Source organism: Camponotus vicinus, unplaced genomic scaffold, assembly GCF_025532165.1.
Source record: "Camponotus vicinus isolate PSW18456_S1 unplaced genomic scaffold, iyCamVici1.0 SCAF_11, whole genome shotgun sequence".
NCBI classification, from domain to species: Eukaryota; Metazoa; Arthropoda; class Insecta; order Hymenoptera; family Formicidae; genus Camponotus; species Camponotus vicinus.
Genome location: NW_028141947.1, coordinates 16,099,203 through 16,118,635, shown reverse-complemented (window position 1 = coordinate 16,118,635; position 19,433 = coordinate 16,099,203). Strand labels below are relative to the sequence as shown.

The window sequence follows — 19,433 nt, the reverse complement described above, 5'->3', positions numbered from 1 at the left end:
TTGAATTTCTTATCGAAAATTCAATTAACACTTTTACTTTATCAATTCCAGTTGTTGGAATGAGATTAGAACTCAAATAATTACTATTCTACAATTTTGTGTCAATTTTCCATCACCTTTTTCAAATTTTATTTTTTCATATTTTAACTGTATTCAATCGCTGTTATTACGCGTATAATTTATCATCACATGAGATATATTTCCAAGTGAGCGTCGGAATGTACCTGAAATACACGAACATCCACGATACACCGACTATGCTGTAGATGCCGATGAAAGCCTGTGCGGTGAGCAGGGCTATTCCGACACCTTGAAAAAGCGGCGAAATTCTCCACATATCCACGGAACCGGCCGCCAGTCTTTGCCCAAGACATACTTGTAACGTCAGTAGCGGGATGCCCAGTATAAATGATAAAATCAGGAACTGTACAATGAAGTTTGCTGTAAAGGAGAAGACGCCGTAAATAAAGAAAAAATTAAAAAAATCTTTCTTATATAACGAGAAAAATACTCGCGATTGTAAACACATTATTCCATGAATAATCACTCTTTTTGCGAAATCAATTATTACCTTCGCGCAATTAGCTTCGAATCTAATTATTGGCTTTATCGGAAAGTACGTCACGATGTATTTCCATGCAGTTTCATTAATTGTGAATAAATATAGAGAGATATCGGATTTTGCGCGTTGAGAATCGCCGAAATGCGATCCGAATCTCGAAATAAGATCGGTCTCAGTTTCCCTGAGTAACTCTAGAAAATTTACGTGTCTTGTACACATCATAATTTTCTTTGTTCCGTCTTATAATAATCCGTTGTAGTAAAAAATCGTAAAAAAAAAATTAATAAAATTTTAATAGAATCTGCCCATGACACTCTTATGATTGACACATGATATATACACTCACCTCCAAACTGTATACTAAGAATGGCGAATCTACTGATATTAAAAAGTCCCAAGGTGCAGCCGAGACACGCGAGGACCGAACTAAAAGCGTGCGGCCACTTCCCGAGAGGATTTTCATCCTCGTCGTCATCCTCACCCCTGTTGTCGTTTCGCCTGTCAGCATCCCTTTGCCTCTCGCATATCCTGAAAACAAGAAAAATATAATTATGAACATGGATATGAATTCTACATCGATGTTTATGTTCGATAAAACTGGAAATTCCCGAGTCTTGATAAAAGAAATAATTATTAGCTTTATCAAAAGGTACGTCACGACTTGTTATTATAGTTTATCAATAAGTGATACAATTATTCTTGCCATTAACTGTAGAAAGATTGTCTCGTATCCCTCGTAATAGGAATCAACATAATTTAATAGGATTAAAGATTATATCATTTCACAAGTTTCAATTTCCACTCATAAGTTACTAATCATGAATAAACGTGGATATTGGTTTTAATTTCCAAGTTTCAAATTTTAATTCTTTTTACAATTTAATTTAATTGTCTCTAAAAGGGAAGCTGCGAAGAGGGAAAAGATTAATTTCGATGCGGCAGATTTTTATTGCACGTCATAAAAAAGTTGGCGACAGATACAAAAATCGGGCGACCGTTATACATCGCGTACGCTTCTCGATTTCCGATCGCGGTCTGCAAACTGACGCCAATCTGAGGTCACGTCAATCCGCAGTAAAACTAGGTCGAGTGCAATTTTATAGCGTGTTGCGGTGCCTTAATACGGAAAAAGTCTTATCGTTGTCTGCGATCGTAAATTTATCAGTCAATCAGCGAGACAGAATATAACTGTCGAAGAATGAATTCTTTATAGCGATAAGATACCGAGACCACCGCGTCGTCTCCTCTAAAATTGGCAGGAGCGGAAAGGAGGCATCGCAATCCCCTCTTTCCTCCAAAAAGAGAGAAATAAATCGACTGCGAAGAGAACCAAACACGATGAATTACGCCGCGGGCTTCACGCGTGTACTTAATGTAATTATCCCAACGGAGTCTAAATCACAAATGACGGCAGACACACCCCGTAAATCGTGCAATAATGGCGATAATAGATCGGTACCGTCGGGTTGGTACCGTTATTGCCGGATAAAGAGAGCAAGATGAGAAGAGATGTAATATTATGATGCACAGTTGCATCAAAACACACAGGTTCTTCCGGATAATTTTATTTTCTACCAGCGTATTATTGCGTCAAAATTTGCGTGCATTATTCATCGAATAAGTGTTATAAAGTAAGCAATTTTTTTTACGTATATAAATGTGCTTATTTTCGTTATATGGTACATATGATGTAAACATACCTAAAAAGTATAATGTTTTATGTTATATTTAATGTGATTTTACTTAATGATTCATTGAAAAAAATAATAGTTAATTAATAATTAAGGTTAATAATGTATTTCAAAATAAACAAGATATAATTACAGATGTAGTTAACTTTTTTATCTTTGAACGAATCACACATATTTATCGTGACAAATTTCTCTGACAATGACTTTAAACATCGGCTCATAAATTATTTACGTTGATACCGCGATGATTCATACATCATTTATTATCATGACACTCGCGAATGTAATTTTGAAAATTTTTCTTTATCATCAATGAACTGTATATTATGTATTTGAAAAATGCACGGAAATGAAGTGTCATTAATCGCATCGCAGCGATATCACGAAGTCAATTCAGGCATGAATAATAAGGAGATAAATATATAGTTCACATTAATAATTGTCCAACATTGTTTATATAACACAGATAAGATAGAATCGGACAGAACGAATCAATTACATCATATACGCCATACTATTAAATTCGTTGACATAAAGAACATTGTTATCTTGAGAACTATGTAAATATACGATAGAAGATAAATAATATCACATCCTTCTTGTAAATTAACAAGGCATCTCTTAAGGCAGAAATATCTCTCTCAATAATCATTTCTGAAAATATAAACAGAAATACAGCTGACGTAACGAATCATAACGAATGTCAAATTTAATTTAATATTTATGATAATAATATTCTATTTGACTGCAGAGAATGGGACTGCTTCGACTATAGACACTTTATTAGAGAGGAGAATTTAACCTGGACAAGAGAGGACGAATGGATTTTAATTAATTCTCACTGGAAAACGATAAAATAAAGCTAAAATTGCGCGCGCTAAATTGATACATTCTCATCGAGATTAAAAATCTTTATGATCTTTGATATTTTTCAGGGACACGATAAACCGAAATAAAGTCGAGGCGAGTGTATTAATGCACACACAGGGAAGAGGCGAGCTGTGGTAATTTTTGCGATTGACGTCACACGCATTTCGGACGTGCGGAAGGAGGAAGGTCGTCCAGAAGGCCCTCGAAATATCAAAAGGTGGACGGAGGTGGCGATCGATAAACGACCAGCACCGTGGTCACCGCTAAATGACCGCGAACCTCCCCCGTTGCCGATGCAATTCGCGATTAGGCGCACGCGAACGCCACTCTTAACCGCACAACACGCAGCCTCTTTCTCTCGAAAGCCCGTTTACGGCTCGGCACAGATTTGAGCCCGGCTCAAGTCCGCGGGTCAGTCCGCGGTCGATCGAGGGTTGGTCACGTCGATGAAAATATCTCGCAAAACACAGTTAAACGGATCGACCGGGCGAAACCGCTTCGCGGCCGCACGCTGCTGTTCGAAAATAATGCAAATCAAACATGCGAGTCGAATGCTGGAAAAAAAATGCAGCGAAAATTCAAAATTTTAATTTTGCTCTTGACTTCCTGATTTATTTTCGTGATTTATATAATTTTAAAATTAATAAGAGATAATATGTAAAGTTTATAAATTAATTTTAAATTTATATAAATTTTTATAAACTTTATATAAATTTTTTTATTAATAATTTAGAATATTTCTTTCGATTATGATACTAATCTTTGACTGGTAAATTTTATATAATTTTTTGTCAGAGAAAAATAAGCAGAAAGAATATTGCCTCGTTTGAATACTGATTCGCGGAAGATTCCATTCGAAAAAAATTCTGCGAATCTTTATTTAAAAACTAACATTACTAATTTATTTGGAAGAAATTTGCATTATAACATTAATACTTATCGATTTGCTGAAGGAAGTAATTATTTTCTGTTATCTCTGATACATATAATAACTAAAATTGATATTACATTGTCCATCAATCACACTAAAAAATAAATTTTAAACTAGATTTATTGAAATATAGATTTAAAAATAAATATTTAAAAATAAATTTCTTAAACTATGATTCTTCTTACCGAATTTTATCTATTAATATCTAGTCAATAAAGTATCGATCTAGACATCCGAAAAATATAATAAAAGATTTTTTTTAATGTTAAAGTTAACATGTTTAATAAAAAATAACTAACACAGCTTATCATGTTATTTTTAGGGTCACATACATTGTACAATCGAGAACAAAAACTATATGACTGTTATTAACATAGTCGTGACATTGAAGATAAAATTAGCATAAACAATCCTTCTAATCTGAGGGAAAAAACATCGTACAGACAGTATTGTTTTTGCTCAACCTCGTATAAGCTATTAATTAATGTGTGAAAGTGTAGTCGACAATTTTATGAGGAAAAAAATTCAAGACGTGAACATTGATTCGTATCATGTAACAAAACTGTTTAAATTAAATATCTGTCAAAATAACGATATGTTTAAGCGAATATACGCGTAAATTCCCGTCACATTTGCATAAGCGTACAATTTCCTAAGAGTATTTTTTTCACTCCTATAAACACTTGGCTAAACACTTGGCTTTTAAGTAGTTTTATCGAACGAGCCGTAGGAAAGGTCAGTTACACTAACTAATAATGGATTATTAAATACGTCATACTTTAAAAATTACTTAAAATTCAAGTTCAACTGCAAGTACGTGTATACTGTTTTAATCTTTCTTTAATCTTTAATTGCTTCTTTTCGATTTTTTCCGATTTCTCTTTAATTAGGATTTTCATTTTTATTTGAGAAAAATATGAAAAGATAAAAACTATTGAAAAAATATTAAAAATAAGAGAAATCGTTTAAAAAAGTTTTTTTAATCACATTAAATTTAGAACACAAAAAAGTAAAATATCGATAAAATTTTGCCAAGTATTCTAAAAGATGCAATTTAGCGAATACTGCATGAAATTATCATAAAATTCGTGACATTTTACGCAAACCTGAACGTCTGCATAGTTTCGCTCCAGCCATGTGTTAAACGAACTCTAAGCAATTATATCACCGCCCAAATACCGCCTCTCCAAACTGGTTAATCATGCGCTCTTCGGCAACCTTGATCTGCATATGGTATACAAGATTTGCCTCTGATTCGATTGAACAGTTCGTTGAAATCTCCGCTACAGATTGTTCAAACAATGGCATATTTATTTTACTAGCCAATTTCTGCAGTCGACGTTGTGTTCTGAAAACACGGCTTTCCTGCTGTATAAATCCGCGAATATATCCGTACGAAAAATATACAGAATCAAATGTAGAGATATTTCGTTAAACGCGATTTGACGTGAAAAAGTCGATATTGTCCGCGAAAAATGTTGTATATTAATAAAAAAGCGTCAAATGTGACATTTTCTTCCAATCTTTGTCTTGAAGAAAAGCGAAAAGTTCACAATATCAACCTCAAAATAAAGAAAATCGAGATCAATCTATAGCTAAACATCTCTACAAGTAAATGTGCGAGACGTGATAAAAAACAGGAACACAGACAGACTGTAAGAAGAATATTACATTATATATCACGTGAGAAATGTACAGGGGGTAGATGCATCGCATGTTTAAAAGAAATACGATTACTCCACCGATCGAAGGAAAGGTGTATTATATATCCGTAAAGCTCTTCATATCTTAATTCGATGCCATACTTATAGACGGCAAAAAACGTAGCAGGCATTTTCGATCCATTCACTTGACACACATTACTTTTTTATCTAATGTCCATGGAATTACGCGACGTCGGATATGTTGATCTTTCAAGGAAATGTTGCAAGGTCAGGACACATCGTCATATCGTTTTTACGAGATGTCGATGACCGTTAGTCCGTTAGCTATAAAGATAGCTACATAAAATATGTATAAACTTTTTAGGGAATCATGTTTTTTACTCGAATTCCGAGCTAAATATATATTTGCCGAAATAATCTGAAATACGTGTCGCGAATTTCGTCCTCGTATTCTTCGATTATCTCGATTGTCAAATGCACCACATGACAAATATTATTGCAATCTCGACACGGAAAATCAATTATTGATCAGCAGCTGGAGAAAGTCAATAACAATAAATTTTAGATGAAAAAAAAACTATTCGCATAAATTCGCATAAATTTCGCGATCCTTTTATGAGAAATATTAAACACTTGTTTACTTATAAGAATTCCATATTAATTTGTGGTACGCAAAAAAAGAACATGAATTTTTTTAATACAAATATCAATATTTTTCTAAAAAATTTAATTTCAAATTTAAATCGCAAGAGCACTTGATTAGAACTTGACTTGAAATATTCGTTCATACACGTGTTCGTTGCGTTGAATGCGTCCACGAATGTAAATATATCGACGCGCAATTTCTTCATTAAGCTGAAAACACTGTAAAACACGTCGTAAGACAATTCAATGAATCAGTCATCAGTCGGGATTAATGTTACTATAGCTCGTTAAGTTGCAGAGTCGGAGAATCGAGTGCAACGACTGTTCGAGCGATGTTACATCGCCTCTGTAAACGCGCGTTGCAATCAAGTGACTATAAAATCGAAGCTGAAGGACATCGCGGTGAGTGAATTACGATTGCTATCTTTTAATATCCTCAGAATCAAAGAAGTTCGTCCTTCGCATCTCCCGAGCAAACAATTCATCGCGATAATATCTCCCGCATTTTGCTATCTTCAATCCAACATGTAAGAATGTATTCTGATGAATATATATTGATACTAATGTGTTTAGTATTAAATTGTCAATCATGTTGCTAAATAAAAAACACATGTGGGCGTTAAAACACTCTAATACACTCTCGACGTATAAAATGGCACATGGGATATACAGAGTATATCCTGGACCCATCAGAGAATATATATTCTCTAGTATAAGAATAAGAATAAAAAAATATCCAATGAATAAATTAGGCTCTCGAATATGATATAATATGAATTAATAGTAGATCTCAAAATAAACTGTCTAAAAAATTCGAAAGAATCATTTTTATTTTAAACGTTTCAGATCATTAATAAGATTGTTGACATAAATAATGAAAAAAACAAGCATAATTATATGAAAAAAAAAACAAAAAAATACAAAAAAAAATTGATAAAGTACTTACATGTCATGACCAAGTAAAATCTATCCTTTTCAAACATTTGATGTAATTTATTATCGCGTGATTGACTCTTGTTAGGTCATATTAATTTATATTATATAAGAATTTTTGTAGCAGAAAATATATCTTCTTTTTATGTAAATGTATATTTCGCGACTATTCTTCTTTGTTTTTTTCAGGTAGAAATATCCTGTTACGAGATCGGACTTGGCCCGATTAATCAATATAGTTGACCGGCAATAACAGTGTGAATTAATTGAAACGCGAATGGCATATCTCGGTCGGAAAGAGAGGCCGCGGGCGTACATTAATTATTCAAACCTGACACGATGTTTCCACGTTACAATCGAAACAACGGGACGCTCGCATTATTTTTATATCACGCTCACGTGGTAAATTCTTCGATACCTGGTGCGATACCGTCGTTGGCTGCAGTAGAAGTATTGTTGGCAGATGGTCGGATCGTGATTCATTCTCGTTGTCCTTTTTTGTGCAGCGTCTTTAATCGGTTTTCCCGCGATTCCGTTTTCCCCGTTTCTCTTATCCTCTTCCCATGATCCTCGAGCGCAGAAAAATAAGTACAATTTCCTTGAAATAAATTGTCGTTCTTAGGATTTCCTTCCTCGTTCGTATAATCGTTATGTAAAATTAACCCTGACTTTCGAGGTGTTCAATTAATCTCTAATGACAAATTCCGTCTCCCGTAATAGCATAGCTAGTTAATTAATTTCGTCCTTTCTCGGAAAGGGAGACGCGACTCTTCTCTTGTCTCCTCTCTTCACAAACACATGGTCGAATACTAACCGGTTATTAAATTCCCTTTTAAATATATTATACAACTAATTAGTGTTCTATATTTTTGATACGCTAATGTCGAAGCTTATTTCCTGTGACGTCGAAACGTTCCTAGAAATTCTCTAATTATAATTTCGTGTTTTCCCTTTTTCTTCCTTTTTTCTCGGTTTTTTACCGCTTTTCCATTATTAAAGGAATTACAGTTGTAATCGAGTCGACTTTGTGACGATGGCGGCTTTACGCGAAATAATCGAATTTCCAAACAAATTGAGTTTCCGCGGACTTCGTTCATGAACCTCTCCCTTTTGTGTCGAAGGCGAGAAGTCACGCGCGTGGCTCTTTATTTTCCTCACGTACCGTCTCGTTTCCTCGCTTTTCTCGCGTAGGCGCACAATCGTGTCGCACGTTCCGTTATTCCTCGTCTCGCCGAACAATGCCGGGATTACTTAACCCCGGTTTAACGATTTGTCATCCTCTCGAGACTATGGTTTCGCGGACTATAATCGTAGACGATTATCGCGAGCGCGGGAGTCGAGAAACGCAGCAGTTACCTCTCCCTTTGTCTTCTCGAAAAATGCCTAAGAATCCTCCGGAGACAATGTTCTTTGCGAATGTTTGATCATACCTAGTATAAGTGTAATAATTATTATTAAGGTTCTCAGAAATTCCTTTTTCTTCCAGTTCACACGATTCTTCATAAATTTGGCGAGTTAATCTCGCTTATTCGCAGGCCACGAGAAGTCAAGTACGAGGCCGACTGTCAAGTTCTAGTGGTATATTGCGAATGTTTGATCATACTTTAAATATAATAATAATTATTAAGGTTCTCAGAAATCCTTTCTTCTTCCAGTTCACACGATTCTTCATAAATTCGACGAGTTAATCTCGCTTATTCGCAGGCCACGAACGAGAAGTCAAGTACGAGATCGACTGTCAAGTTCTACAATAATATATTGTTGACGAAAAAGAATCCACGTATATTTCTCCCCGAAGTAGGTGTCCGAAATTTATTATCTTAGATCAGACTTCGAGATCAGTAAAAGGCGACTCGATGGATTCCCGTCGAGCTTCTTCCCTTCCATCACGCGACGAACAATTTGCGTCGGGTGTAAAGGTGCATGGATGTATTTACTTACTGTACATGGCTTAGAAAAGTTTCGATCCACTCCATCTTCCGCCATCACGGCGAAGAATAACAATTCTCGCGAGCTTCACCCGGCGTCACAAACTTTGTGCGCCCGCCAAGAGATCGATACGCGTAGGTAACGTGCTATACACACCGCAATGCGGTCACGTCGGACATTGCGAGTCGTGTGATTCCTCGATTTTGATGGAGAACGAGAGCCGACGTTCACTCCGGACGAAAAATCCAGTCCGCATTTACGCGCGTCTCCCCCGCGAAAAAATGAGAAAACACGTTGTCGAAATCGTGGGACGTCATTGTTGAGGAATAACATTCACATTCGTTGGACGTCAACAAGAACGAAAATATTGGACGAATTTTCGAGAAATCAGGAGTGTTGCATATTTTTCTTTTTTTCCCCTCTTGTCTCTTCAGAGAAATGAGCCTCTCGCTGACGTTGAATTAATTAACGAGGTGACTAACTAATCTTCTGCAATATTTCAGCAACAATTTTCGTATTTCTAAAGTTTTTTCTACATCAATGTGGATTTTTTCACGTTTGTAGCAAGTCAACTTCTTTCGAGCCAGGAGATTATTCTATTATAATAATATACCACTTCGATGTGAATGAGTTTGCATTCTTTTTCCTCTCTTTTTTGCTATAAATAAAATTCTAATCTTGATTACGAATGACTTGCAACGTGATTCTCGATTTGCAGTCTGTTCTTGATTGACGTTCTCGCATCGACTATGAGTCTCTATCGGGACCGTCGTTAATTCACTGTCATTCGAATCGTCATCGGTGCAAATTATCCTCCAGGAGTTTCCTGTTCATACATTTAAATTCGAACTTTTCTTTCAGAGTATTCCTCTTTAGCAATTATCGCAGAACGCGACATCAGCGATTATTTCCCATCCGCCATCACTTTGCGAACGCTTAAGAAACCAGCTTCTGAAGATTGATCATCGCTTTTTACACATTTGATAATTTTTAAAATTATGGACCACATTTCATAATTTAAAAAATTTTTTAGATTTTTCTCTTTCAACGAGGATATTGAATCGAATTATCCAAATATTTTATTTTTTCCTCGAGATGGAACAAGACCAATTACACTGACATAACGCTGATTGTCAAGTTGATCTCCGCTTCGGAAGATTTACACCCCGATGCCAAATTTGCCGGAGATCCGGAAACGATTCACCGCCAAAGCCATGTCCTTTCGTCGGTGCCAGGCCGCGGCCAACTGTCAACTGTCACGATCAGTCGCTCCGAAACGACGAGTCTCCCGCGGCGCGAACGACGACAGTCACGTTACTCACGCGAACGGAAACCTTCGACAGATCAGTTCGTACCCGGTGGAACGATGTGCAAGAACTGACTCTGGCGGATCCGACTGTGGGACGATGTCGTCTCGAAGGCCGATCCGACCCTCGCGCGCATAACTGTATTCTGACGATTGTCACACAAGCACTGTGTGTACGACGCGCGATTCGCAACAAGTATTCATCATGGGAGGGGCATTCTAATTATGCGAGAAAGCCGCATCATTGAGGAATTAATGATTCGCAAAGAAATAAATATATATCCATGAATTTAAAAAAAAATTATTTTGAGAAACTGCGACAAAATAATGTGATTCATGTGTGATTAAGAACAGAGCAAAAAGTATATGATTTGTAAGAATTAAAATTCTGATGAAACAAAATAACCAAGTTCCAAAAATTGCGCTATTTCTTGTTATTTAACTATTCGTAGATATGAAAAAAAAGATGCAAAAAGAGTTAAAAAGATTACTTATTTTTTAACGACTTGGCATTTTTAATATAATTGAATAATATATAAAATAAATAAATAATAAAATAATAAAAATAATTAAATAATATATAATATTATAATATAATGTATATAATATATAATAATATATAATTATTATATATAATATATAATATTATTGCCAATTTTAAAACAAAAATTATTGAAAAATTATTGATATTTTTAAAAATAATTAGTGACTATGTTAAAAATATTTTTATAAGGAAGAGATATTATATTTTTTTCTGTAAAATCTTCTTACATATATTTTGTTTCGTTGAGTACATTTAGACATTAAATAGAAGTATCTATTTTTCACTTTGTATATATCTTCAAAGTTTCATAATTTTTTACGTTTTGAATTTGAAGGTCTTCACGATATGATAAGATACAGTAGATATACACCTTACTGTCTTAGCTTTAAGAAATCAATAACGCTTGAGCAATATCTGACATCTCGTAATAAATAATAATGTAGTGTATAAGCAAATTTTAACATCGTACGCGTAACACATGTCTACAAGTGAACGATATATAATACTTTTATAGGCAAAATTTGTATAATCGATCGACAAAATTTATTTCATACTTTTCGCATGACTATTTCCTCGAAAAATCATCTTCTAGCCAATTATACATGCATTTTACTAAACATGCTGACGCACGATGGATTAATAAATACAAGAGAATCGTTCCTTCTAAATGCAAAACCTTTACGCTACGTAATATCGAGCGTATAAACAACAACGCGTTAGCAATAATAATGACATTCGACGCATGCGAAACACGCGTGAACGTCATTCGCATCGTGAGGGATTCGCGCGGTTTTTCGCTACAATTTATTAACCCGCGTAGCATGAATTATTCAATGCAGTTCGAGGAATATCGTGCGATACCATTCCACCTCGAACGATATCTCTTGCTACATTTTTCATGGGACACTTTCGAGAGATCGCGTAAGACCGCATTCGGCAACGGATGTATATGTATTCATATCTCGGTATTGTTGTTCGATACAATACACGCGTCAGCTGGCATTGTTTGACGATTGTCTGATGCAACGCCGCTGTTGTAAATGCGAGCGAATAAAGTAAATGAAGAAAGAGATGGAAATGACGAGGAAGGAGAGGGAAAAGTACACGATGAATACGGAAGAGCGAGCGGACGTGGTGACGGGCGGGAAGGACCATGTTTTATTCAGAAACGTGACCAAGAGGAGAAATTTGAGGGCTGCGGAAACGTGGACGCTCAAAACTTTCCTTCGGAGTCACGTTCACTCGTCTCGAGATTCCGTCGTTCCGTTCGACAAATTGTTTGTGGAAAGAAAGAGAGAACACGCGATTAATTCAATTAATTTCTTTCAATAAGCTCGAGTGATTCGCATCAGAAAAAATTATTCGCAAGTTACTCCGAGCTTCTCGCGAGAAAACTCCAGCGATTGATTATATTCGATTACAAATAAATAAAATAAAAATAATAAAGAAAGTATATAATTAAAAATTATATATTTATAATTAAATTATGTATAATTAAAAAATTATATATTTGCGTTATTATTTATACTAATATATTATGCTTAATGTAGCGTATATTTGCGATCGTATAGGAATATTTTACGAAAGAAACGCGTTGCTCCGATTCTTGCGCAATTCGAACTCGCATAAAATCGCGAAGGAACAAAGAGGAAAGTGAGGATTGTATTGTAATAACAAAGAAATTGGCTCGTATTTATTTTAGGTCGAGATCGTCCTCGTCTCGAGATAAGTTTGCGTGACGTAAAGAGAAACGCGTCGGAGTAAATAATATTTCGGCAAGACCGAAATGCACGCTCGTCGAATCGAAATTCACGATACGATTGAGAGTGCGCGAAAATCGCGTCGAGAGATTTATGTAAATGCTTCAAGACGAACGTGCGTATATTTCTCTTTCTCTCTCTCTTTCTTTCTCTCTCGATTCGTCTCGTCTCGCGACACCGACGCGTTTTCCTTCACGCGACATGCGTCGGCGCAGCTGCGCTGCAACCAGAGTATCAGGACAGCAGCCAAGTCGAGGAGCGGCCGTGCAAGATGCACCGATGCAAGTGCACTCAAACATGATGACACAATGGTGTTTAAAAATAATAAGAGATTTATAAGAGGAGTAAGGAAAAAGAAATGTATGACAGTCGCCGTGCGAGACTGCATGGAATGGAATGCAGATATGTATACAGTGAGATAATCACTGAGGAAAAAGTACCATTCCGAGTAAAATTTCTTTTGTTTTTTGGAATCTTTAAAGAAGTTGAAGAGATAAATTTATATCTCTCTCTGATAGATATTGTTCTTCGGATTTAACATTTTCATAATATTATTCCAGACAATCTTCTTGAGCGCGAATGATTTTTTTTAAAACCAAGATCCGAGAAATTGATTTCTTAAATAAATATACTCACTAAAAAAATAGAAACGCGATAAAAATCATGATAAATGTGATAAAAAAAATTTATTTTTTTATAGATTTAAGAACCTGCGAAAATGTACGGAATATAAAGTAACAGCATCAAAAAAAACCCGCCGCTGCACAAGAACTATGCAAATCGAAGAAAGTAATATGAAAGAAACTTTCCAATTTCAAGAATTTGAGCCGGTTTAGCACATAAACGAGCAATTAATGTGCAAACTATAGACTTCTCCATAAGCAACCTGGTCAAGCAAATCCGATTCATATCAGCATTAATGAAGCGCGACACTTAATTGCCAAGAAGCAGAGGTCAATCAATTCGGGGAGTCGATTTTATCTCTTCTCTCTACGATAGATTGCGCTATTTCCTATCATTATCGTAATTAATATCAAAAAATTCTCAATTTTTCAAGTCGATTTTTTTTTTTAGAAAAATAGAGGTCGTCGAATCGTACGAGCTCGCAATCGCAGCCTGGGCCTTCAGGAGAGCCTGGTGAAATGCATTGTTCATCGTGTGGCGGCCGCGTTGCATAAGTTGAGTATCAATTTTTCCGTCGGATGTGCATCGCGGCGTGTAACCGGTTCGACGAGTGCGATCTCATGTCGGACCGTCCGCTTTATCGGACGCACGTCGATGTTGAACGAATTGAATGACGAGGGTTGGAAGTGCGCAACGCGAGCGAGCAGGATCTGGAAATCTGGACGAAGGTCGCATTCAAACGAGACGAGATCCATGGAGATTACTCCTCGTGAGATCGTCCGCTGAATGACGATGACGGGATAACGAAGTACGTATCAACGGTATAACGGTCGACCAGTCCGTTATGAGCAGTTGGTAGGCAGAGCAGTTTAGAAACGTCATTGTGTATAGTGTGTTTCAACTTTATCGAGCTATTTCCTGCTTCTGTTCAAACTTTTTTTTCGCTCGAAAAAGGAATCCTAACAATATATCATTAATTGGACGTACATAATTGGCTGATAAAATAAGTCAATAATGATATCATTAGTATCGAGATTAACCTTTTCAATCTCAGAGATAATTTTGCCCTATAAGGAAAAGAATCAATTAAAATTATTTTTTATTATTGTTTTATATTTAATGATCCTTTTCTTTAAATATAATTTAATTTTATATTATCCTTTATTCCGTTTAATATTGATTCAAATAGATACTTCAATTTTAATTTCGCTCTCTATTCTAATTTATTAATATTTATTAGAAATTTAATCAATTTATCAGAGCAACAGATTGTTGTTTTAATTATAAATTTTGCATATTTTTAAATTATCTGATTTATCGATCATTTTCTTATTCGTTACATAGCTTTAATATACGTTGATTTTACGAGACGCGAAATTTTGTAATAATAAACCTAATATACCTAGATGAATTTAGATAAGTTTGTTGGATAAGATATTTTCTCTCTAACCGACTATATGATGAGAAATTTATTGAGGAAGCACTTCCTGATAGAATTTCCAAACTACATCCTACAAGTTTCCTATCCTAGCATCCTAATTAATTTACCCGATAAACTTGTCACAGGATCATCGAAATAGAGTCTATTAAATCTTACAGTTGAAGATTATTTCATGGAAGATGCATGATAGCACAATTTATATATTCTATAAATATTATTTAAATAATTTTAACACAATTTGAGCAACTAAATGATCTCTCAATCAGGTAGTAATTAATATTCCCTTTATAAAACGATACACTTTTATATTCTCTGTTTTTTTAAAATATTTTATTTGCTCGCGATTCTTATTAATATTTATTATAAATTCTTATTAATATTTATTATAAATTTAATCAATTATCAGAATAACAGATTGTTTTGACTATAAATTTTACATCTTTTCTGTGCAGTGATATGTTTATCATCGCTCAAAGTCAATATGGAGTAGTGAGAACGCATAATGACCTAGTAAATATGATATCGTTACGTATGCGAAGCACATCGGAGCGAGACACAGAAATGAGACACCACAGGCTCTTCGCACTTATCGAATCCCGAGCCTTTGTTTTGTAAGTGGAGATAGTAATATGCAAACGAAAGCAAGCTGTCTGTCACTCACTCATCAACGGAATAATTGCATGCGTGGTATTCGCGCTTCGTCGAATGACGTCAACGCTCTTTTAAATAAACAAAGAAACACGCGCCAACGCTATCTCGTTCTCGTTACATGTTGCATAATTGGTGAAAATATTGTCGCAATGCTCGCCGCTGCATTTTGCGGAGGCATGAATAGTAAAAGAATTAAGACGTGCTTGCAAACGTGCGCGCGAAAAATTAGAGAAAAAAGAAGTTAATTATTTGCAAATGGCTGGGATTCATTTTTCTTTCAACATTATTATTCTGCAAACGCTGGAAAAGAAAAAAAATGATCCAACGTATTTTTCACCTTACATGCCAAATGCATAATAAATACATTTCAATTTAGTGATTTAAAATTGAGCTAGAAAATGAGAGATTCGATACATTTTTGAAAAAAAAGGAATCTGTAATCATGAGCGAATTATTGACGCGCTGATTCGATTCGCAAAATCGCCCACATCTCGTGTCCCTATTTTCGAGATGGCGGGTTTAACGGTATTTTCGTGATTATATCCTGAGGCTAGGCACAGTAGGATTTATGCGCGCGGAAATCACGGCTACCTGCGCCAAGAATTGCCGTTTTAATTCCCTCCTCGTTCTCGACGCAACAAAGTGTCCGAACGGATTATAATCGATTTAACCCTCTTCTTTTTTCATCATCTCTGACCTACATTTCACATTTCTAAGGAATAATTATAAGCTACATATATTAATAAGGGGGAAAATATAGCTACACCTTAAGTAAAATGCAGAGAAATTGAACTACATTTTTCAGAAAATTCGTTTAGAGAAATGAGAGAGAGAGAGAGAGAGAGAGATTTGCAGGTTTTACTCCTATTCTAATACGGCTATCTGGCTTTGAATATTAATCTAAAGTACGTTTTGTACATGCAATATATGAACAAATTAAACAGGCAATGTGGATAATCATTGATTTACTTAGATCTTGCCCTATGAAATTATTAATAATTTTTAAATTATTAATAATTTATAAATTTATATATTAATTAATATATTTAATTATATATTCTTAATTTATTATATTTAATTATATATTTTTAATTTATTATATTTAATTATATATTTATAATTTAATATATAATTATTAATAATTTATATATTAATAATTTTTAAATTATTAATAATTTATCTCTTGCGTCCAATAAAATACAATTTTGTCGTGTAATAAACGATAGATACATACAAAGACCAGCGGAAACAACTCAGAGGTCGGCCAGAATCGGTGATCGCTTGAGGCTCGAACAACCGACTTGGAAACGAAGACATGACTGAATAACGGACTAAAAATGGAATGTTTGACGGTCAGGACGAGCACCGAAAAGACAGGTAAAGTTCAGATTACCTGAATCATCTAAAGCCTATAGATAAATGGGGAAGTAATACCCGAGGGTATTTTTCATGGTTGGCTCGTGCTACGATCGATATGCAAGGAAACATAATATGCAGTTTCTGCGACTTCTTTTTTTCAAGAAAAGGCGATAAATATATACTTTTTAAAAATGTTACGCAATATCTTAAATTTGCATATCGTTAAAGAACCGTGCGCAAAGATAAACATAAATAAATTTAACTATATTTCGCGAACAATCGCGAGAAGAAAGGAAATAATATTTAATCTGAGCGCAAACATTTACGCTTTAAACAAGTATGTATCGAGTAATTTTTACCGCATAATCGACACTCTCGATGGTTCGAAATTTCACATACACATCCTAACAAGTCGAATATATTGTGGCAAGTAAACACGATGGATGAAAGATTGCGGTCGCGTAGGAGGGTGAGCCGGAACCACGCACTCTGATCATCTATATCGGAGGGAAAAAAAGATTGCGGGGGACGAGAGAGGACAAAGGACACAAAAAATGCACTCCCACATCCATTGAGCCAAGATATACATTTATTTATTTATTTATTATATAGACACGAGTGCAAATTCACGGTGTGTTTGATCGCGAAAAATTCGCCGCCTTCGTAAACACGCATGAATCTTGGCGCTTTTATTCATTGTATTCGAGTTCTTCAACTCCTCGGTTAGTCGCACCTATCCGATAATGCCAAGTTGGATGAAGGCGCTCGTCCTAGTGTGAAAAAACACTGTATATATTCGCGCGTTGTAAACTTCGCAGAGTATTATTAGAATTTTTAAGGCATTTTACGATCGCGCCTCTCTTGTCGGCTGTCAAACGTTAAATGATAAAAAACATGCGTGTTTATTATTTTATACGTATCTAATAATACATCACGTATTTTTTCGCGTGTTTGATGGGAGCTTCGATCAAATTTTTTATTCGAAAATTTCATTTCTCTCGTCGGAAATTCAACCAGCCGCGATTTCACACATCCGTTCCTCTCGCGATAATATAATATTAATCCGTTCAAACATTTCATAATTCCCCATTCGATATTCACAACGCGTTCGCAAGAGAACACTCGCGTGTCTGTTATATATGACAATTATTACGGCGCATTTATGTACGCGTGCACGATTATGACGAGAGATTAATGCGATGTGTATATATGTCGTATATATGTCGTATTCCGCACGCCTTCGCGACTACAAAATCACGCATGTCGAAAATTATCTCCGCCGCAAGACATTGTGGCACGTTTAAAATTGCATCCTCACTGATTCAAATTCGCGAGCTATAAATAAGCCGCTTGTCAAAATAAATGTTGAAGAGAAGCTTAAAGCAATAATTGTGTCATCTAATAACAAGTATGTAATAAATAATATCTAATGTACAGGATATTTCTTAATAAGTGTGAAAAATTTTAGGAGATGATTCTTTGTCGAAAATTAAGGGGGGTTTATATATATTAAAAATATATATTATATATTAAATGCCCCCTATATATTAAAAAATATATAAATAATATATAAATATATAAATATATAAATGGCATCTGGTCTTTCGTTCGCCTTAAAAAGTCTTAATAGCTTCAAACGGTAACGTGTTTTATAATATGTATTCCATCTTGCATTTACTTAAATCAATCTATTTAAAGAGGAAATAGAAACGCTAGATGTGCGTGGTGTATTAAATGAATTCGCGTACGTAATCGCGAGGAAGCAGCTCAATGATTCACTCCGAATCTTAAAGTCGTCACGTCCGAAAAAGGAAGTCGGATCCGGCTTCTTCCCCGTAACCGCTTGTGATCCGCCTGACGTTAAAGGAAAGGCTCGTGAAACGAGAAGAGATGGCCTCACCTAGCACTTTACCAGAGATGTATTAAGTTGAAAGAATTCTGGGGAGAGAGATAAGCGAAAGCATTCGAAATGAAAAAAATCACACGACGGAAACGTTATCGTTGCTTTGTATTATAATGCGAGAATTTTCTTATCATATTTTAGAATACGATCGCATATTGCATCGCTGATTATGGGTTGAGGGAAAAAATATGAAAAGAGATAACCGTATAAGCTTTGTTTCACATCGTGAGGTGCGTCGTAAAATTTTATCATTACAGAAAGGATGCGTAAATGCAAAGGCGAGCTTATTGAATTATTAAACGCGCTTCGTTGGATTATTAAGAAATATTTCTTCAGGTGAAAGAGTTTTTTTTTAATAATCTCGAATCGCGAAAAATACGATCCCAGTCATTTTCATAATAACGGACGATATGACGTATAATATGCGAGGCATATCTCGGTTTGTTTTTTCATAGCGGCGAAAAGGAGTCTTTCATTGTGAAGCCTGATTTTTATCTGGGAAAAAGACCGGCCGTTTCTAAAGTCATGAAAAGTAACGCTTAACTCTTCTTCGGTCGCGCTCTAATTATTACGTTGTTACTACGGCTACGCTTTGCTCTCGTAAGCTATAATTATGTATA

General features: G+C 35.2%; 1 protein-coding gene across 2 annotated transcripts in view; it reads right to left on the bottom strand.

Moving 5' to 3' along the window:
- LOC145962137 (uncharacterized) overlaps nt 1–19,433 on the bottom strand; it is a 53,659-nt gene that overhangs the window by 7,722 nt on the left and 26,504 nt on the right. For both annotated transcript variants that reach the window (XM_083083029.1, XM_083083030.1), the window contains exons 4-5: nt 909–1,090; nt 225–441 (exon numbers count right to left, since the gene is read on the bottom strand). In XM_083083029.1, coding sequence (XP_082939155.1) covers nt 225–441; nt 909–1,090 — 399 coding nt within the window. The remainder of the gene's footprint in view (nt 1–224; nt 442–908; nt 1,091–19,433) is intronic.